The sequence below is a fragment of the Branchiostoma floridae genome, chromosome 16 (genome assembly GCF_000003815.2).
Source record: "Branchiostoma floridae strain S238N-H82 chromosome 16, Bfl_VNyyK, whole genome shotgun sequence".
Lineage (NCBI taxonomy): Eukaryota > Metazoa > Chordata > Leptocardii > Amphioxiformes > Branchiostomatidae > Branchiostoma > Branchiostoma floridae.
The window spans coordinates 10,722,613-10,746,042 of record NC_049994.1 but is presented as its reverse complement, the minus strand read 5'-3'; the positions used below and the strand labels follow the sequence as shown (position 1 = coordinate 10,746,042).

General features: G+C 39.1%; 1 protein-coding gene across 3 annotated transcripts in view; it reads right to left on the bottom strand.

The window, feature by feature from the left end:
- Positions 1–356: 356 nt before the first annotated feature.
- The window catches only part of LOC118403237 (metaxin-2-like), a 34,210-nt gene continuing 11,136 nt past the window's right edge, over positions 357–23,430 (bottom strand). For 2 of the 3 annotated variants that reach the window (XM_035801840.1, XM_035801842.1), the window contains 4 exons: positions 8,089–8,127; positions 4,840–4,965; positions 4,114–4,190; positions 357–1,305 (listed from right to left, as the gene is read on the bottom strand). In XM_035801840.1, the coding sequence (XP_035657733.1) occupies positions 1,134–1,305; positions 4,114–4,190; positions 4,840–4,965; positions 8,089–8,127 (414 nt within the window). In that variant the 3' untranslated portion in view covers positions 357–1,133. Of the gene's footprint in view, positions 1,306–2,592; positions 2,771–4,113; positions 4,191–4,839; positions 4,966–8,088; positions 8,128–23,430 lie in introns of all 3 variants that reach the window. The other variant, XM_035801841.1, reaches the window with a different exon arrangement.

Sequence of the window (23,430 nt, the reverse complement as noted above, 5' to 3'; positions counted from 1 at the left end):
GTATAAAATCAAAGAAGAGATTCATTGGATAAATCATGCCATGAAAAGCTGAAAACTTGACTACTAACCTTGTTTTTTCGTGTTATATAAGTTCACCCCAGACTTTAAAAAAAATTTTTTTTTCGCCGATCGCCCCAATATTTTTCTGAAAAAATCTGAGAAGCAAGAAATTAAATTGGTGTGGCCTAATGATCTAGTATAGTTATCTATAATTAAACTTTTTTCACTAATCCCATCTTTTAGATTGACCTTGTTTATTTCATCAAGAATGATCAGAGAATTTCTAAGGGTTTTGAATTCTAATGGATGCTTCTCCATGTACACAGAGGCACAAAAACTGCAAGTAGACAAGAAAATTTGAATAAACACAGCTTGATTTTTATTTCATATGTTTGGTTTGAATAAAAGAGGATTTTCCTTGAATGCCTTTTCAGAGTTTGAGAAACCTTACACTGTTTTGAATATAAAATGCTTTCAAAACTGTCTTCAATACTTCTACAGTTATTCTCTGTAAATTTTCTTCACGTGTCTACTTGTCATTAATACTCCCCCACTTTATCAACAGTTATTGATGAGATTCATGTGACAGATAGCTATGGATGTGCCCAACACTATACAGAGTTTTACTCCATTTCAGCCATACACAAAGACTGCCTACTTCCAACAGTTTTTTGGATCAGCCTTATCCATATCTAGTTCTAGTCTTACCTGTTTTACACACTGAATTCCTGTTGAAATCAATCTTTTTTCCCTTCAAACTGGACAACATCAATGTTTACATGCAATTGGGTTCTTCCTACAGCTTTGGAGAGTCAATACAGAAAAGCAGCTATTGTAACTATGAGTTTGAGCATTTTCAGCCAGTACTATTCAAAAGGTAGCCAATACGATGAGCAGTTTAGTACATATTGAGTGATACTCTAGCTCCCAATTTGAAACAACCACTCTATCTATACATTTTCTTAATCTACAAACAAATAAAGGCATACAATTACAAAAGACACCACCTTGATGTGTAACACATCTGAAACAGATCTTTCAACAAACACTTCGTAGCAGCAAACACATGTAAACACCTTCAACTGCTCCTAGTTTTCGATTAGCTTAATTATATCTGATAAGCACTGAACATACTAATCCTTGGGTCCCCTTTCCCTCTCTTCAAAGAATTTCTTCTCAATGTGTCTGCAGAAGTTGATGAGATTGCTGTACTCCTTCACGATGTCTGCCAGGCTGTTGTCTGTGAGGGGGGTTGTCAGGATGGTGTACAGATGGCCAAACACTAGAGCATCCAGTTCTGTTGGGCTGTGGAGACAAGGAGCATGGAATCAAATATAGGACATAAGAGTTTTCTTCTACACAACCAGTTTTTCTCACCTGCTGACGTTGTGGTGGCAAAAGCGCCACCTACATCGGCTACATATAGCGGCGAGAAGCAGAACTCCAGTTAGAAGCTCTGAGGAAGATGTCTGACAGACATTGAACGTCAGCAGGTGAGAATAACTGGTTGTGTAAAAGAAAACTCTTCTGTCCTATCATCTACCGACCTGATGAAATTATTTTCAGAAGGAATCAAATACAAATTTCAGGATATCACTTCACCATCTAGCCATAGGAATGTACCAGGCACCTTGCCAAGACGTTGAGAATAAGTGTAATATCCATATTCCAATGATAGCCATCTCAGTTGCTTTATCCAATAAACCTGTTATAACAAAATCAAGAGCTACTAGTTTTACTTTCAACATAATTTGAATCATCTATAGATCTTGTGGCTTTCAATATACTGTGTATGAGGTACATTGACTGCACATGGGGGTTAGTAGACCCAGAGTTCATTGATACTTTAAGGTAAGGGAAACATTATTTTCACTCAGTACAATACAGTTTAAGAAGTTTAATAAGCATGGCCAGAATGTTACTCAAACTTCATGCAATTGACATCAAAGGTTAGTGGTAGAAATGTTCAAACAACATTAGAAAGAAATACATCTGCTTCAGCCATAGGTCAATCTTTTAAAAACTACCACAGTGCCTCTGTACCTCTAGCAGAAAAGGGAACACTTCAATATACTATAGAAACTACATGTTATGGATAGACATGGATAGATTGAATATGGCAAATTAATAGAAGTACCAGTAGAACACATGAAATGATATAGTTTGGTGGATAAGGTCAGTCACACGGTCACAGTTTTAACATCTTCAAGTCAGATCCTAGCTGTCAAAGGAAGGTGTGTGGACTGTAAAACCTTTGATAAAGAAAGTGTCTTGTAGTCTTTCATGTAGTCTAGAGGGTCTGCATGGGGGGTTCCCGACAACGATTTAAGCTGAATTCAGAATTACGCTGAGGAAGGTAATTACGCTGAATTTGGTCGCCTCCCTACGAATTACGTAGATAAGATGGTTTTCCCTACGAATTAGGGAAAATAAAAATAGGCTGCCTACGCCTTACGGAAAAGAGCATGCAGACCCTCAGTCTAAGGTACTGGAGTGAGTCCATCTATAAGAACCTATATGAGAGAGGTAACAGAAAACCCAGTTAGAGTGTTGGAGGCGCACACAAGACTTGGCCAGGAGCTAAGTGCAAACCCTGCGAAGGAATCCTCATCACTTGCTCCTCTTTCGGAAGAACCTCTTTTCAATGCTGATGCAGAAGTTGAGGAGGTTGCCGTACTGCCGGACTATGTCCACGAGGATATCCCCAGGGAGGGGGGTGGTGAGTATGGTGTACAAGTGGCCAAACATTACCGCATCAAGCTCTGTGGGCCTACGGGATACAGTCATGTGATCTTAGCAGGGTAGCATGCATGGCTGGTGCCTTCAGTATGCAAGCAATACACCTTTCTCACACAGCGGACATGATAGATCGAAAACGAAGCCAATGTGGCAAACAAAAGACTATCAGTCATAACTAGCAGTTCAACCAATGATAGCACGGTAATTAGCAAATTCACCAATTAGAGAATGGTACATGTCTGTCAAATGATTTGCATTCATATATGCTTTTATTTTGTATCTCTACGCTACTCTAAATTGCTACATACATGAGATAAACTGAACGGGATACGAGTCTATAATTATTTTTTTGTTTGTTTGTTTGCCTCATTGACCTAGTTTTCGTTCTTTGATGTCCGCTGCATGAGAAAGGTGCATGTAAGCAAGTTTTGTATATCTGTCAGTGTTGGATAATCTTGCTGTGTCATCAATTACTAAACCAGCCAAATAACCAATCAAACAATCACGGCTAACCAAATCAATCAAAAGTAGACTTTGGTGGGCAATGTGCCACTTCGACAGTTTGAGTGATGCCTTTACACTTGGCTGTGATCATGACATCTTCATCACTGACTTTTCATCAATACGTGTAGTTGGGCACATTTCTGCACTAGTTAAACCTGCAGCATGCTGAGTTGAAGCTAAGAAGTCATGTTTCCAACAGTGTTTGCTTCTTTGGGAATGGGATAGCTGAAATAATTATAAAGAACTGACAATGTTTTTTCTTCCTTCCAAGATATCCATGTAGATGCTCCTTGTTTTGAAATAGCGACTAGGAAACTTATATATGGATTTATATGTGCTTTGTAGACACAAATTGACCTGAAGAAGAAGTAAATTTTGGACCGCAACCTGCAACCTGCTAACCGCCATGCTAGACAGAGATACATGGTCTGATATTATTAGTGGCACCTCTTATGAATATGAGGATGAACTGAACTGAACTGAAGTTTACTTTATTGTTTTTATCAGTTAAGTTTGTTGTGATACCCTTTAGCCCCCAAGGGGGATGATATACCTGGGTTCATACATACATACATACACAATGATTTTTAACTAAGGCTAAGCTATGCTGCCAAAGGGAGTTTGTGTTTAGTCTATGTTGAAAATCGTGAATCAGCGCTCCCAAAAAATAAATCCAGAAGTCGGCAAAGGAGGCTAGGCTCGCCTGTGACAGCAATTGTAACACAGTTAAAAAATATATACTATTTTGTAGCTTCTTTTCAAACTTCCCTGTCAAGTCTCTTCTCCAGAATGGAAAACTTTACAGTAGAGTTTTTTTTTTTATCTTCACTGATTGGGGATTCCTTTACACCACCCAACCATCCTACTCACCCCTGTTTGAAGAAATAATGGTGGTTCCCCAGCCTCTGTGCCAGGGCCTTGCAGCAGTTGTCCACCTCATCATACACCTACAGGTGAAACAAACACAGGTAAGGGCATCTTTCACGTATCTGTTTTTTATGTATCCATGAATCAGTAGCAATCAATACAACCTCAGGCATTAATACATGTTTAGTTAACATCAAAATTCCCTGGAGTTATGAGAAAGATTCAAATAAAGTAACATAAATTTCTCCTCACATAAACTTTATTGTACTTGCAAACTTTCTTGTACTGCTCTCTTTTTAGAAGTCTAGCATTGCCTATTCTTTGAAATCATGCACGTTTCCAAAAATCTGTCCATCCAAAGCTAGTAATATTTACTCACAGACAGTCCTATATTAATCCTCAGGTAACTGTCATACTTCTCACCATAACCATCCCTCACTGACGACACTGGAGCTGCATAGTTTCCACTCAGAGATTTTCTTGTGCCTACTACAGTGGATGACCAGATTCTTCAGCAGCTGGACTCAGTCTTAACACAATAAAATGGTTCTACATTCTTTGATGAAGGTTCAACATCCAGGTAATAAGATATGCCAAATAGTAATTACGTGAGTAACTGGATATGAGTTTGGAAACAGTCTGACGTTTCAGGTGGAATCCACTTTCGTCAGTGTTCTACATTCTATTAACAATACTTATAATCTTCTCAAGAAGAACCTGTCCCCTCACCTCTTCCAGAGTCTTGCTGTACCATCCCAGTGCCTTGAGCTGGTTTTGAACGTCCCATTGTTTGCGGTAGGCCAGGAGAGTGTTCAGAGGCCAGGGGTAGGGCGAGCTGTACCTTGGTCTACTTATCTGTGAAAAAAAAAGGCAAGGTAAATGAAGTGATTTAGAAGCTTGTTTACTACATCCAAAAGACTATGATTTGTTGGTCAAAACAAAACAAAACCATTCGCCAATTGACATAGAATGATTGTTGAAATTTGAAGATGATGAAGATTATATAAAATGCTTTGAAGCAACAGATTTCCTTGTGACCATGTTTTGCTGTTGAGTATGTGATCGAAAGTGGCCTACCACAGCTGATGAACAAATATGATAGATAAAATGCTGAGAAAGGTAGGGTCTTGCACATAAGACAAAATTTGCTGCCTTTAAGATTTATTGTGCAATTTTTGATACCATTCCAGGAAAGGTTTTATCTATTCTCACCTCCCAATGTGAGCAATTTCATCATCATCATCACCATCATCATCATCATCATCCTAGTAAGCCATTTGAAAGACAACAACACATATGGAAGAAGACCTGCTCCTTTTTAGCAGAGATGTTATCACACAAGTAAAGTTTGTGGGTATTAACTTTGCATTATCTTTATCAAGGTCTAACTACATTTTTCTCAGAGCAAACATGTAAACTTCCATCCAGCTGAGTCAAATCCTTCACAAACTCCAACCACATGACGGGAACAGCTGGGTGCCTGTCCTAAGCTCTACAGGATAATAGCACTGCAACTACCTGATAATCTTCCTGGAAGATAAGAAACATTTTAAATCTTGTTTAGCCCCAACCTGACAGCCCTGAACCGCTGAATAAATCATTTAAGACCATGGCGGTCCCAGGGAGAGACCGGGTGATAATCGGGCTTTTCGCACAGCTGATAGAAGCGATTCCGGAATCGGGTCGCGTTTGGCGTCAGCACGCCTCCCCGGGTCGGGTTGTTAAGAGGGTTCTGATGGCGGATAGCTGGCGGGATTCGGTCTAACAAGATGGCAAGTGTATCTGATGGAAGCGCAGGCTTCTAGAGTCAACTGTTGAGCCGGTCAACTCCCCACAGACGTCTACCTGTCAGCGATAGGATTAATCTACAGCAGGAGCAGAAGTTGTGATGAAACTGTTTGATTACCGTTGGGGGGGACTTGCTAATTTTATCTGCTAGGACACACGCGACCCACCAGGAATCCACCTTTCAAAGTGCGCCCTTACCTAGATTGAACAAAATATTTAATAAGAGAGCTGTCAAATGGCATGTTAGGTAATTTGGGAGGTTGCATTTTCAAATGAAACTTCTGGCAAGGTACTGATGACTTTGCTGTCACCTTTCCTTAACAAGTAAGGAAACTTTTGAGATTCTCACACTGATCTCATGTACCTGTACTTAATGAGAAAAACTCCTTTTCACACCTTTTAAGGAATAAGAATTTACAGGTGACGTACGTGTTATTAGTAAAAAATCTGTTGAGCACTTTTCTTTAGTTTTTTTAGCATCAGGAGAGTTGCAATAAAAAAGTACTGAAAAATGAAATTTAAGGCAGAGATTTAATCACACTATGGATCTTGTTATTGGGCTAACCTCATTGTGGAAGACTACAATTGGTACAATTTTGCAACATACTGTACCTCCAATATTGAGCCTCTTAACTGTCTTCATTGACAAGCATTTTTATTACAATAATATAAGCAAAGTATTGAAAAGATAAAATTGTGACATTGATACAGATAGCTTTGTTTATTTTATTGTTTTCCAGACTTTTTGTTTGTTTCTGGTGTCTGACATCCCCATAATAATATAAGCAATAGATATTAAGCATAGTATAAAAAATACAATTGTGACATTGATACAGAAAGCTTTGCTTATTTTGTTGTTTTCCAGACTGTTTGTTCATTTCTGGTGTCTGACATCCCCATAATAATATAAGCAATAAATAAAAGCATAGTATCAAAAAAATACAATTGTGACATTGATACGGAAAGCTTTGTTTATGTTGTTGTTTTCAGACTTTTTGTTTGTTTCTGGTGTCTGAGATCCCCATAATAGTATAAGCAATAAATGTAAGCATAGTATCAAAAAGATACCATTGTGACATTGATACGGAAAGCTTTGTTTATGTTGTTGTTTTCCAGACTTTTTGTTTGTGTGTGGTGTCTGAGATCCCATAAATGTAAGCATAGTATCAAAAAGATACTATTGTGACATTGATACAGAAAGCTTTGTTTATCATTTATGTTATTGTTTTCCAGACTGTTTGTATCATATCTGGTGTGTGAGATCCCCAGAGCTGCGCTGGTTGTGCCTAATGAGAATGATCCTGCTCAGTTTCCAATAAAACCCATCTCCAGTAATTAAACAAGTGTCTCAGGAAGGGGCGGAAGCAATTTTCCACCTCAAATGGAAGGAAGATCATCTCTTCACAGGGGAATTTACAAGGAATTAGGTGAAGACAATCCTGGTCTGTGTCTTAAAGGAATTCAGGTCAAGTAAAGGTGGCAGTGGTAATACGAACTCAGGAAGAACTAAGCGCTGAATTATGTTTCTTAATGTACTAGAATTAAGGCATGTTATTAATGAAGACTTTTCACATGATATCAATTATTGTGCCATCACACAAGCAACAGTTTCCTCACAGTAGGGAAGAGGACACGTTTGTAATTAAAGGAGCCACCAGAATTGTCAAAGAAAGGGAGAAAACTCATAAAAAATCCACCGCGGCTATGTAAAAAGTATCAATTACTTGTCTACAGTACTGATGCAATAAACAAAGAAATTTGTCACTTGTCAACAAAAGCTACTACCTAATAACTAAGGCCACACTGATTTGATAATGTGGATGACATCCTCAGGGAACCCCAAAACTGTTGTGAGCATGCAAATAAATAAATAAAAGAAAGTTGCCTTCATTGTGAAATCAAAGTTGTCAGGAAGGTTGGACAAATCACTTAATGCATAGAGCATGGTATACAAAACAATAAATTATTTCTTGTTCTTTCGTATCTTTTGTAATATTATATTTTCAACTCATTTGTTACACATGACAAAAATGACATGCTGAACACAAACCTTACAGTATACATTGTGTACATGCAGTTTTACAAACAGATGAAAATTGACGTGTGTGCAGACGTCATCCATATAGTCAGTGTGGCCTAAGTTCTTATCCTGCAAAAATAAACCTTTCAGAGAGAAGAAAGACTTCTCACCTCACTTGCAGTGGTGGGGTCACACCAGGAAATGTAGAGCTGTAACAACAGAACAATCAAAGGTTGGAAATTACAATCATGAACAAATACGCAAGTCTTTCACAAAGTTTTAACATGATACAATTTTAAGTTTAAGCCATGGCTCTACTTATAAACTTACATATAAAAGATGTCAGCCCACAACAAAAAATCATGACTTTTCACAGATTCATCATCATCACAGATTAAAAGTGAAAAACCATAAATCTATTTCCTCAACTTTTCTGGAGTGTACTCAGCAACTCGCATCCATTCTACTACAATCAATTGTTTGCAAGCATCATTCTACTCCTACTGTCTTAAATTGAAACTAGAGTTCCATGACCTTATAACTTTGCAAGACAATTCTCACCTTTTTGATTGATGCATTATAAATCTTTCTCAATAATTATACAAATTATGTCCTCATTTGCATAAAGTAATTATTAGTTTATTGTTTCAACTGTGAACTCGAAACTTCCTTTCACAATCTAACAAGAAATAAAGTCCCTACAAAAATAATTGAATTTGCAGTGTACATTAACTGTCTGGATTTATCTTGAAAAGTCTGAGTAGCAAATTATGAAATTATCCGTGCCCCAAGTATCATTAATCCAAGACAGGTTGAGATCCGATACCCCCACCCCCTCCAGAGACAATATCCAATACTCCGCCAACAAAAAAAAACATATCACAGCACTGCAGCTCTAGCTGGGGCTGACCTCTGCCCCAGGCGTTACCATGGGCACAAAGGAACAGGTGGGTGGATCAATATGGTCAATATGCTGAGGCAGTGTAGGATGTGTACCACCTACGGGCAGGAATATTATCAAAGCCTGACAGAATAGGGCTCTTTCTCTCACTGATTCTTTGGTATCAACTCTAAGGTTCCATATCACCAGTTTACCTGTCAAGATTACATCGAGGTCTTTTTCGCTGCCACGACTTCTTGTAAAATGAACTTTGTCTTAACGTGAGAGGCAGTTTTAAAGTAGTTATTTGTTTCATAGGCAGCCAACTACAAAATTGTAGGGACTGGCATATCTTGTAGATATTAGAATGGATGCTGTATTTAAAGGTAGTGAAATAAATAAACATTCTTGTCAATATCTTATACTTTATTTTACTCCGACTTAGGAAACCAATTCCTTGACAATAAATCTCCTTTATGCCTGCTGTGCTAAACTAATTAGCCAAGACAGGAACATATTCACTCGCTCTAGTGCTGCAGGTACTAGTATATCCAGTAATGTCTACATGCGAATGATTTATACGTAAGTACATGTACAACCATTAATGAGGGACGTAAATCAATTTTAGAAAAACAGGGAAAGAATTAAAAAGGTTGGTACTGAAGATGAGCATGAGGTAGCAACATATGATATTGAATGAACATACTCTGCACATCACTGCATCTGAACTTGACATGAACATCTGTTCCCTTTCTGCTGGCAAAGTGGCTTTAATGGAATTTTTAATCAGGGACAATTTGATGGTCATAAATCAAGAAAAAACTTATAATATCACGGTGAGAGAGATGTCACACTGACATCTTGTCTTGACAGACGATTTATAAGGAAACGTTCCTCTCCACATGACACATTTGTACATGGCATCCTTGTTACGGTTATCAGTGCACTCATCTTTATGAAGGAGGCTGTATGCTAACTTCAGTTCACCCCTGACAAACGAGGAGGGGTGACGATGTGCTATTCCTCGATCACCCCCATCTCTCCTCCTGTCTATAAATGTCTCCCTTCTATATAACAGGACATCTTTCTTGTTATCATGGGCTTAGCGGACATCCTCCAGGGTTGACCCTTCTTGACCCCGGCAAGATTTATCCCACAGCGGTGCCCCCCTCCCCTCCCCACCCAAATGTCAGCTGTCCATCACGGGAGGCTCCAGGGTGCACTTGACACACATTGGCCACATGATCCAGCAAACCACAGACACCACCCCATCTATCAACAGTCTTGCCCTGCCAGGATTTTCCATCCCAAGCGCCTGTCAATCACGACCAAACATTTGTCTTGGGGCTCGACGGCAAAGGGGTGAGGAAAATGTCACGACAAGATGGTGAATGTCGCTGTCACGATGATTTCACACCGCCGCTCCAAGGGGGCCGCGGCCCTCTCGTTTTGGCGGTGATGTTAAAGTAAGGCGCACCGTCGGACTTGCAAATGAACAAGGGTTCATACAAGAGGCAACATCTCACTTGGTGTGGATAGCAGCACACTTCAAAATTGCCCTTTTCTGATTGGCTGGCTATGTCAGCTGACTTTGGCCTAGGGTTTGCTGTTTTCACTATGTGCTACCTCCATATTGTAAAGGACAAACGATACAAGGTCTTGTAACTTGAACAAATCAACTTTTGATTTTTTTTGGAGAGGTTATTTGTGCAAGTTCATAATCAAAGGGTAACAAACTACATGTAAGGCAATGAAACTTTTTTGGCTATTAATATATTAGCTTGGGTCTAATTAAAAGTAATCGTCAATTATACTGGACTCTATTACAAGAGCAATTGAATGATTACGTGCAATATTGAATTAGACAATAGTTGATCTGCATTTTTCAAATCGTAGCCAAGTGTGAACCATATAATTGACCTGGCCCAGCCTAAAACCCTTACAATTAGTACATACCAACTCACTACAGGTTTTCCCCTGTGGTTCACAGAGTACATGCCCAAACCATGTTGTACATTTTGTGAATATCCGATCAGCTTGGTTTTCATCATGTTTTATACAGGGTACGTCGGATACCGCCTCAGGACCTACACCTTTCAACCTCTCGTCAGACCTGCCGAGCAGCATCATAAGTCACTTTCTCTTTCAAACCTTCTCAGGAAAGAAAGGCTTTTGCCGTGCTTGTTTTCCTTAAAGGCTGTTGACAGTCTTAAATATTGATGATAAGGGAGAAACCTTACAGAATTACAGGTAAAATCTTAAACAACTTAAAAAAAAGATATTGCTGCAACAGAAAGCAATAAATGATGACACTCAATCTTGTAAACTACATTAAAACAGTTATATCTTGAATTTGTTGTGGCTTTCTTGTTTTAAGGCTGCTGGGTCTTAAACATTGATGATAAAGGAAAACCTTTCAAGATTTACAGGTAAAATCTCAACTTGCAAAATGATGTGGCAGTCAACAGAAAGTAGTGCAATATATGATGATACTTAATCTTGTAAACTGCATGAAAATAGCTGTATCTTAATTTTGTTCATTGTTAGTTTATTTTTGACAAATAAAGATGAACAGTGTTCTATATACATTTTGTGTAAGAAAATTCTCCAGGTAAGAACTTATGTTCATTCCTCCCCTACTTACCTTTCCCTGAACCTAATAATGTTACAGGGTTACAGGGTTAGCAATACAACATCTGAATGGATGTATTCTTTAATCCCACTAATACAAAGTTCACCTGGACTAGTTTTAAACCACTACATCCTGCATTGGTCTAAATGGAAGTACAGATCACAATGACTATTCCTTTCCTGCTAACCTTTCTGTGAACCTTATGATACAGGATGACCAATATGATGTCCTAACGGACAAATTCTTCACACTTAGCCTAATATAAAGTTTACCTGAAACTAGTTTACATCCACCATTTATAGCATATGTTCATGGAAAGAACCAATCACAAAGACCATTGCCCTTCCACTAACCTTTCCCTGAACCTTGGGCTATGGGTGAGTGATATGACTTCTCAATGTAGGTATTCTTCCTGATAATAGAAAGTTTCCCTAAACTAGTTTAAATACACCATTTCTTGCATTGGCCTCATTGTAAAAGCTAAAGACCATTCCTTTCCTACTAACCTTTCTGTGAACCGGATGATACAGTAGAGCAATATAATTTTCTAACAGACAAATTCTTCACACTTAGTTTAATAGAATTTACCTGAACTAGTTTAAATTCACCATTAAATTCTATTGCATTGGCTTCATACCCGGTACTAAAAATCAATTACAAAGACCATTGCCCTTCTACTAACCTTTCCCTGAACCTTAGGCTATGGCGATATGGGTGAGCGATATCACTTCTCAATGTAGGTATTTTTCATGATAATAGAAAGTTTCCCTAAACTAGTTTAAATACACCATTTCTCGCATTGGCCTCATTGTAAAAGCTAAAGATCATTCCTTCCCTTCTAACCTTTCTGTGAACCGGATGATAATTTCCTAACAGACAAATTCTTCACACTTAGTTTAATAGAAAGTTTACCTGAACCAGTTTAAATCCACCATTAAATTCTATTGCATTGGCTTCACAGTAAAAACTAATTACAATTGCCCTTCCACTAACCTTTCCCTGAACCTTAGGCTATGGTGAGCGATATGACTTCTCAATGTAGGTATTCTTCCTGATAATAGAAAGTTTCCCTAAACTAGTTTAAATACACCATTTCTTGCATTGGCCTCATTGTAAAAGGTAAAGACCATTCCTTTCCTACTAACCTTTACCTGAACCTTAGTCTACAAGGTAACCAATAGGACTTCATAACGACTTTATTCGCCATGCATCACACTAAAGGAAAGTTTACCTGAACTAGTTTCAAACCACCATTTTCTGCATTGGTCTCACAGTAAGTAAGAACTAAAGACCACTATTGCTTTCCTACAAACCTTTCCCTGAACCATATGCTATAGGATAAGCAGTATCACTTTGAATTCTCCATTGGATGTATTCTTCGAACACACTAATAGAAAGTTTACCTAAACTAATTCTAAACCAACATTTCATAGTAAGAACATACAAGCGCAGAGACTAAAAGTTTCCTACTAACCTTTCTCTGAACCTTACTCTACAGGGTGACAAATTAATTAATTATTACTTCCAGACAGTAGATGTATTCTTCTCAGTAATAGGAAGTTTGAATCCACCGTCCCTGCATTAATCCTTGTAGTAGGAACTTATTGCTTTCCTACAAACCTTTCCTTGAACCTTATGCTTAGGGGTGAATAATATCATTTCTGAATGGAGGTATTATTCTTCACACTGATGGCATGTTCATCTAAACTAGTTTAAATCCATCGCAATGTCCTATATATGTCTTCCCGGAACATGACTTCCTTTTTACCCCTTCAATATCTCTTTGATGAAACGAAATCCCGCCATTCCAGCGCATCATTAGTACCAGATCAGAGCGACACGCGTATCGAGAACCATCCCAACCTTATCGACTGCCCGCGTAACAAGTGGAAGACTGGAGCGCTCATCATTAGCTTTATCTGCGGCAACAGAACCGCTGCTATCTCCGCTACGTGAAATTGCTGACTGGAGGGTGGGGAGGGCAAACTGCGGGGTCCGCTCCTCCGAGGGTCCAGGCAAGACGTAGTCATCTATCACTGTCGGCGGAGCCAATATAAAGTGCACACACGCGGAGGGTGATCGACAGCACACAGGCCCCACGGTATACAGCCGGGGGCAGAGGCTGCCGTACATGGAGTGGAGATACCCTGGTACATGGATACATCAGCAAATAGAGCAATATTACATACCGCTGGGCTAATCAAATCTACTGTTTTGTTTACATCTGCAGTTTTTTTAAAGGTTTGAGGAATGTCATAACTGTGTTACTTTTTAGATTTTACCCTGGCTACTTGGATACATCAGCAAATAGAGCAATATTACATACTGCTGGGCTAATCAAATCAACTGTTTTGTTTACATCTGCAGTTTTTTTACAGGTTTGACGAATGTCAAAACTGTTTTACTTGTTTACTTGGATACATCAGGTTTTACTTTTTGACATGGATACATCAGCGAATAGAGCAATATTACATACCGCTGGGCTAATCAAATCAACGGTTTTGTTTGCATATGCAGTTTTTTTTAAGGTTTGACAAATGTCATAACTGTTTTACTTTTTAGATTTTACAATATTTGCTTCTTGTATACTGTATATTGACTTAACACCTACCCATTTTTATCACTACAATATTGTTGTTTTTCTAACAGGCCATATATATATATATATATATATTATTCATTTTACAATTGCTTCTCCTTATTCTTCTCCTTATAACACCTGTCTACTTGTTTTACTGTGATATTGTTTATCTATCTGTTTATCTATTGAATTTTCAGACAACTGGGTGGACCATTCAATTTTGAAAAACTGACTTTCAAAGGGGCCCAGTACACAAGATATGAAGATTTCCTATCTTTTAAGGTGAACTACATCCCATAATGAAAATTTGAAAAAATTACAGAAAAATATGCTAAAGATGAACAATGTTCTCTTTTATCAGACATGTCAAAATACATGTATGTTATCTCGTTTGTCATGGGTAAAATCAAAATGTCACACCTGCTCTTAAAAATAAACCTGCACAAATTGGCCTGGTATCATCCAGGAGGTTATCATCACTGATGAATCTCTTTTTCTTTAAATCCCATTACCATTTGATATTTCGAAACAAAGTAAACTGCAATGCAACAAGATATCAAAACTGAACGTTATGCTGCAGCACCAAGGGAAGCCGATAGGGGGCCCAAAATCTAATCATTTTCAGCTTTTGTCACACCCCACCAACACACCAAGACTGAAACAAGTCCTTCCAGCAGTTCTTTAGTTATATTGTTGACAGACACACACACAGACACACACAAATGTTAGTAAAATATAACCTCCATGATACTGTATTTCATGGAGTTTATAAGTCCTGAAACAAGGTAACAACAAAAAAAGAAAAGGAAAAACACAAGGAACCAGGAAAAATGTTCTTCTCTCTGCTGAATCAAAAATTTTTATAATAATTTGTGCATGAAAGCATGTACGTTGCACATGTACTAATGATTAATGACTTAAGCTATATTGTCTGATAAAAGAATCATAACTCCACATCTGTCATATTTGAGAAAGCATACGGCACTAAGTGCAGCAGTGTAGAACAGTGGCAGGTAAAATATTGATGGTTCGGAGTGTGTATCAATCGATACAAATGTCTGTAACCTTGGAAGATGTCTGTTGGGGAGAGGAGTCGGGGCAGCAGTGCTGGATGGGTGATATCATATTCTCTATTGATCTGGTCACCCCTGTAAGCCCAGCTGTCTGTCAGACACTGCTAATCTGTACTTCAGGGGCAGCGACAACACACACAAACAGCACAGATGTGACAAGATGTGCGATGGGGAGGGAGGGGGGCACAGATCGAAGTGGTTTGTTCTGGGCAAAGTCATTGCACTAGCTCGTACATATTACATGTATATGTAGGACTGTATCAACAGAGTTGCTGACACATGGTATACTGTTACTACACAAACATAGCAACTGCACTACAACAAACCTTTTGATATCTGACATGATTCTTTCATTGCGACTTTCAAAAGTGCTATCACAACTTTCAACCTTTGTATGACAGGGTATAAAAATCAGATTTCAAAATTTTCCATGGAAATCTCGCTAGACCAAAACTGAATTGTTTCAACACTACAGAATCATTTTAACACCATGAAAGTCCCAATAAACATAAATGAATTACAGTAATAAGATGATTAATAGGATCAAAATGGAGTTTATCTATATAAGACTTGAGGATTATCCTTAATTGAAAGTTTTGAATATTTTGTACGATATATTTTCCATGTATAGGCCATTAAGACGTTCCTAAGACAAGTATATTCTTAAAGGAAGTTTACTTGTTTTGGGGAAAACAATGATAAAAGATCCTTGCCACAACCATGTAATCCTCAGCCGGAAATCATATTAATATGTCCGAGTTTTGCTAAACATCCAGCTGTCATATGATATGATAGATGTTCCATGAATGGCCGCTATGCTTTGATGCTCTGGTGTCCTGATCACAGCACACATACTGTAAATGCAGAAATGTTCACGGTGGATTAATATTTGCGGTTTTCGCAGTGACCACTTCACCGCGAATTTAAAACCACCGCGAACATTTTTCTATTACGATATTAGATTGCAGTCTATGGTGTTACTGCAAACTTAAATCCACCGCGAAAAGTCCCTTTTCCCGCTACCGCAAAATTAAATCCCCGCGAACTTAAATACATTTACAGTATCAGGACATGATTAGCCTCTGTCCCCTGTCAGGGTTCCAATCTAGCATGTCAGATTGCTGTGGTAATGGGTGTTGGTTTAGGCTGTGGGATCCCTGCTAGGAATGTTTGGAAGTGACCCCCCTGGGGGAGGATGGGAGCACCAGTAGTGTCACCTGTTGTTTATGGCAGATGGAGTCTACCATAGGGGAGATAGGGTGAGCAGTTAGCTGCTTGAGTTACACTTTGGACTTAAGGTCCAGGGAAACAGTTGGATAGCCTGGGTGATTCTAATCAGACTCATCGCTAACTTCTAACTCTTATCATAATAATAATAATTACCAGGTATATTTTGCCAGCCAGTAGGTACCCAAGTTATGAGTAATGAGGCTGTAAATATGTTATGTGTACTTTCCTAATAGCACATAGGCACAGTTTTGAATAAATTCTTACATGTTTGTTTGAACTTGCAATTGACCATTAAAAGTTTTGACCAAAGTAAGAACTTATATCTATCTGTCTGTTTGTTTGCACACAGGTAAACCACCTTATGGTATAACACACAAGCTGGCTTGTACTAGAATATACTAGCTGCATACCTGGACAGATTCAATATTTGTTTAATATGAACAGAGACGTTTGGAAGGAGAGAGTGGACCTGGTCCGGGCAAGTAGCCCGCGACGATGATGAATATGAAACACCTCCAAAAAAGAATATGTGTTGCTGGCTATAAACCAATACGTATTGCAAATCTTGAAACATTTGCAGAGATTTCACTTTCGTGTTTTTCTCTGTGACCTCTCAGCATCGAATTGAAGACACCATAAATATGTGCTTCTGTTGTATCATTTACTGAACTACAAAATTTCAACTTAAAATGTACACACCACAAAAATCTCTTTCCCTCAAAGAACTGTAGCCCATACTTATGTTATGACAGACTATTACACTTGTCCATACTTGTCCATGTCCATAAAATTGGGTAGCAAATTTCCTGAGCAGCCTCCTAACCGCTACTTGAGGCAGTTAGTTGAACTTGCCAAGGCTCGATGTTTCCGACCTCTTGAGAAGAGATGCTGCTACAGTGAGCATAGTTCAGTGCAGGGTTGTAGCCAGCACCCGTCCTTCAGTCCTTTGACAGAATTTTGCAGCTGGGGATGGAAAAACTTTTTGCCCATTCCGTCCTCTGTGATGGACAAAAATCTACATGTAAAGTCAGTTAAAATATAAAAAACTGTCTCTCTTGTGTAATTTTTCACCAAAAAGATGAATAACAGTCTACCAGCAAAACCTACACCTCAAAATGCAGGAAGTAACGTTTCAAAGGGTCTAGATTTCAAAATTTTCCAGAGGAGCATGACCCCAGACTCCCCTAGGAAGGTTGTGGCTTCAGTGCTTGATAGGATTCAAAATCAAGGGGACGGAAAATCATTTCAGGCTGGCTACAACCCTGGTTCAGTGCAATGGCCTTGCACTGAGCCAACACTGGAGCATTCCAGTGTGTTGTCCCGGATTCCCCCCAAATGTGGGCCATGTAACCTTCATCATTGGGACAGTTGGGACTACAGACAAGTCTACTGAGATCTGATACCCTTGAAACAGTCACGAACTGTGTCACAGAGTTGGAAACTTGTCTGTGAGCCAGATAGCTGAAGATAAGGCTGTCTAGACAGACCCTGATATTATATCATAATGACATGACTATGTGAGACAAAAGTGCATTGTGCAAACAAGTAAAAACACTTGTTTTTCAGTCACACTTGAAATTCATTTTACTTACTTGTCATTAGTTGAAGTGAGGAGGTCTACATGAATTGAGTCAAACACCCTACATGCCCTACTGTGTTTGAACTGTTTAGTTATAACTTCACAGTAAACCAGAAACAGTCATGGAAAGGTATATGTATGTGAAAACAAACAGAAAATTGCAAAGCTCTGAGAATCAATTCTACAGCAATTCAGAAATACACAAAAACCCTTCACGATATTAAAAAACAACTACCCCCTCAAAACTATACGTTATTAAGTTAATCTCCCTCAATTGTGATTCTTGGTCCACCCCTTGCAACTTTTGCAAATTTGGCTCCCATGCTGTAGACTACAGGTGTTTTCTGTTGACCTGCTGTCAGCCAATCAACACAGAGTTCAACACTCCTCTCCCTGCTCCTCCCAGCACCTGCTTCTAGTAAGCACAGGACAAGGAGGACTATAATGTTACAACAATGATGTACTTCTTCTACCTTCTGGGTTCTCATTTCTAGATAGATGTATTTTGGCAGAACTGCAGATTCCTGCCATTCATATAATCATATTGAAAAATTCCTCCCATTTATATTTGATACAAAAATTTGAAAAAAATGTGTGCTCATTGCTGATTCCATTTCCCCCCACTTTTCTGTTTTCTGAAATAAAGGTGGAACAAAGTACACGTAGAAGATGATGTGTTATGTTTCATCTGTCTACTTTTTCTTCAACTTTGTACCCATGCAAAGATTTCACAATACCAGTTTAACCAGTAATCAAGACCATAGCACGTCCAGGTCAGAGATACAAAAATGGAACTTTTGCTGCAGTACCACGGTCACATACCAGGGGGCCCAAAATTGACCTTGACCTACACCTTCCTAACCAAATATCATTGTAATACATCCAGAGATTCTAGACTTATGCTGACCACAAATATCCAGACACACAAAAACAGACACGCCAAAAACTATACCTCAATGTTTCATGCTAACAAAATCTTACACTTGATGTTTCTTCTCCATTCCATGGTAGAAAAAAAAAATAAGCTTGGTTTAAACTTTTTTGCCTCATCTGTCAATCAAGACCCAGCAGCAGTGACCAAGTACTGAAGTAGGACAGGTTTGGATGTACTTAGCATGCCTCCTGACTCCCGACACTTGTAAAAGCTTAACCCTGTCAGTTACTGTTGACTGGTTTCTCCAGGACTCCTTTCTCCACTGACCGTGTAAAACCCCCAGTGAAAACATTCCCCTAAAGGAGGCAGGGCACAGCACAGGCTGGCTTTCACAGCTGTCTTGTTAGCTGAGATTTGAAGGACAACACAGTGATGGGAACAGTGACAGAAGACTGGTGGCTGGACATGGTGGGGGATTTAGATTGTCAAACAACATTAATGGTACCCATAGCTTTTGGCTGGGGCTACCAGAAAGGGAACTGCTCCAGGTCCAGAGGAAGATCTGGGACAAGGGCACACTTGTGTTTTTGTTGGCAACTCTCAGAAGATAGAAAACAGGGCCACATTTGCAGGGGTTAACATATTGCACCTGGTAGTACAAGCTAGGCACTGTAAGAACAGAATAAGCAATATTTAAATTGTTTATTTCATTCTTCCACATGGAATATATAAAATATGACAGCTAAAACCTGTCAAAGCCATTGGTTCAATGGAGGGGCCCAAATTTCAAAATTCCAGTTATCAAGAACTAAAGGACACATCACCCTTTCCTGTGAAATGTTATCTGACCATACCAAATGACCTACTTCAAATGACCAAGACATTGAACTGGCATGAATTTTGATTTTTATTTTGTTGACTTGATTTGATTGGTTTGCCACAATATTAATAGCCTGGTATCCAGCCGTGATTAAGCTCCTGAGTCTCTTCTGTTCGCAATTGCTCGGGAGCTTAATTACGGCTGGATACCAGGCTACAATATTAATACAATACAAATAGAACACAGGCAATGGTTGCTGGTATCATCCCCACATATGAAATATCACAGACCACATTACACAAACATGTACTGTACCACCTTGAACTTGACTCCATGAACCTAACAGATGCCTTTATTTACTGTCCTTGAAAGCTGTCCAACTCCAAGTGTGCTGTAGAAGCCAGAGGAGTTGTTTAAGATGCTGAGTGGCACGTAGTAGCCTGGGGTGAGAACAGGGGGAGCCAACCTTAAATGGAGAAAATATTTGAGTCCTGCAGGGAAGAATGTTCCTCTCAGTGAGGTGCTCCCAGCAAGCATGTTGGAGGGATTACACATGTCACACTGACTTGACCCCGTGACCTGATGGGGTCAAACTGGCTTTGATTGACAGGTGGGGAGGGCACGCTTTGCTGGGACAGTGCAGGGGGGCATGCTGGGTAAAGCTGCATGCATAGTTGCATAATCGCGAGAAAGTACACAACTAGTCTGGAAACTTCATTATGCACTGTATATGTTTATGTCTGTGGTCAGGATACCAGCCTGCTGCCTAGTGTCCACAATGTATTGTTTGTCACAATCTGTATAAAGTCAAAGTCAACTTCATGGAATCAGACACTCCATATTACTGATGATGTAGTTTTACCATGTCCTTTGCAAAGGGCTAATGCCACTCAAAGAGGAGTTTTAGATTTGGAGAATTAATTATGCATCCTAATTTACATAATTAAAGTGTCCGATTATGCTAATTAGTATTTAAGCTCTCAACATACCAAAAATCTCTATGATCTGTCAACCCCATTGTGGGTTATTTTTTACTTTAAAACTTTAAAACACAGTTGGCCCCTGCAGTTCTGAAACAGCCACTAGGCCCCAAACTACAACACTCTCTGCCGTAACAGGTATCTACATGTACCACTCAAGATTTACAATGAGGAGTAAACAGAAATTCCTCTGCAGTGCCTTACAATGCCACTAGGGGACCCATTATCAAACCTGCCCATCACATATCATAAAGGAGACCAATCCATGACTTCTTGAGTTATGCTGTCCACAAACCGACACTAAAAACATAACCTTCTTCACAAAAGCAAAAAGAAATCGGCGAGTAATCTAAATGGCCATGACCAACTTAAGATGTGGCCTAGTTTACTTCAAAGTTTGAATAAACAAAGGTTAAAAAAAAAAAAGCACAAGGGAGGAGTTAAAGGGGCATTCCACTCCAGAAACGAGTATTATTATTCCTCAGAGAATAAATAATTATGTTTGAATCAAGTTTGTTTGGTCAAATTTACCACAAGTTTTCCCTTGAGGACCCTTCCAATGCATTGTGCGCTGGTGAGGGAGGACGTTGCTTTGACCATGGCAACAGGTACCGGTTAGTACTAGTATAGATTTCGATACTATGATGTTTTAGGATCACTTTTTGAGTAGACTGTATGTGTGTGCACAAACGTCATTAGAACGTTTGTGGGTCATTCTGTAGTAATTTGTTAATGTATGAAAGTAGCCTTTTTAGAGAAGAATGATCCACAAAAGTGACCACATCTCTGGATTCCAAGAACCGCTGAGCTTCAAACTTTGTGTGTTCCTTCCTAAATGTCCGATAGCCATCTTACCACTTTCGTTCGCTCAGCGGTTCTACTGTTAGCGAGAAATTGTGCCCAACGTCGGCCACACAAGCAGTTTTGGCGCCGCCATTTTACGTTGACCGACTTTCAACTCCTTATAGTTAAGTGGCCAAATATCCCCAACCCAAGATGATATAGTCTTCAAACTTTTTTTGTATTTCCCTACATGTGTGCTAGTCACTTGACTGCTTTGTCAAGCTTATCCCGACTACCGTTAGCGAGAAGGTGTGACGGAAGTCGCGAACTCATATACGGCGCAGTACATTAGAAGCGGGTCCACATGGGGGTGCTCTAATTTAGAAAAGAATATTGTCTAAAAGACCAATCAGTTAACTTTGCGAAAAGTCGAGTGCATTTGTATCCCAAAAAATATCATCTATCTGAAAATAACACTCGCTTCTGGAGTGGAATGCCCCTTTAAAGTAAAAGAAAACAGAAAGTAAGCTGTCGGCTCCAGCTTTCAGCAGCTAGACAAAACATGAAGTCTGCTGGACACAATTAACCACCACAGGGTGTGCAGGTCACTGTAAGGGTCAGTGGGCTGGTAAACCTGACTTACACCCTCCAAATTACTTTTCTCTCCCCTCTCAGCAGGAAGAGGTGTTCGGGTCCTGTAGGGCAGGTAGGGCACTGATTACTTCCTGGGAAGGCAGGTCACCAGGGCTCTGCCACACAGGTAGAGTTACAACAAGGTCTGATGGAATTTTAATGTCCAGTCAACCATTTAAAATAGCTAAGGTAATGACTGAGCCAGCAGTACAACAGAGGATGGTACTCACTGTACTGCTCAGGGATAATCTTTTTCAGAGTATTGTTTTCTCATTTATTAGTTACAGATTATCAGAATAGATTAGCAGAAGTTCATTTCTATTCTTCAGTCAAAAAAGCACTTATAGCAGATTAGATATGTATATACAGATTGTAATTTTTAAAAATATTTTTGCAAGAATGATCTGCTCACAAATCATTCCCAGAGATGCATACTTTCTTTACTTTCTTTATGTTCCTCAGCATACAGGTGTGTTTAAGTTTGTCTCAAGTTCAAACATTTTAGCCATTTTGTTTTCAAAGAGAATATTCATTGCTAAAATCTCAAGTGTCATTTTTTGGATCACTTCTATGAATAAACTGTTCCAGATAAATTTTGTCATGGAAACACTGCCCAAGGGAATCTGTGAAGCCAAGCAAACAAAATAGAAAGTCTATTGTAAGCACAGTAAGCAGTACTTGACATCATCAGGCCTGGTGTTTCAGACAGGAGGCACGGTAGACACAACACTGGGAAGTAGGTCACTGCAAACTTTCTGATATAAGATGACAAAATCTATTACATTGCATAGAAGACATACAAGAAAACAAACATTTTATTGTTTTGTTGTTAACGCATGAAGAAAGATGAATTTGACATTCACATATTTGGTGACCCTTAATATAAGTTTATTGCAAATTCTTGCTGGTGGGCTAATGCATTGCAGGTAACACGATAGTTTCAAACAGTGTAAAAACAATATCACAAGTGTCTGAAAGCCAACTCTAGATTCTGGGTTATGGGGTTTGACTACTTTTTCGGAGACAGTAGAAGGAGATAGATCCCACCTTTTAAGTGTGGGGTTTTGTAATGTTAGAAGGAGAATTGTTTTCTTTGTTAATTGATTTTGTTAATTGATTTTGATAGTCTGCAATAAATGCTTGGCCACAACACCACTTGTTCTTGACCACACCAGTTCTAACCACACTTTAGCTTTCCAAACCTTGGTAACTACAGAGAATGTGCAGGCTTCTGTTGCCCAGTAGCCCATGTGAAGATGGATGTAGAACATGTGTCTAAAGTGACACTTTTCCTGACTGAAATGATCCCAAAAGTGTGTAGGCTGTCAAAGGGAGGATTGAGAAAAAGGAGTTGTGGTTTGCCAATGTCAACAAGAACCAGGGGTCTGTTTTATCCATTATGGCCAAGAGGCTATAAGGGAGGCCTATAGTCACCATGGTGATGCCC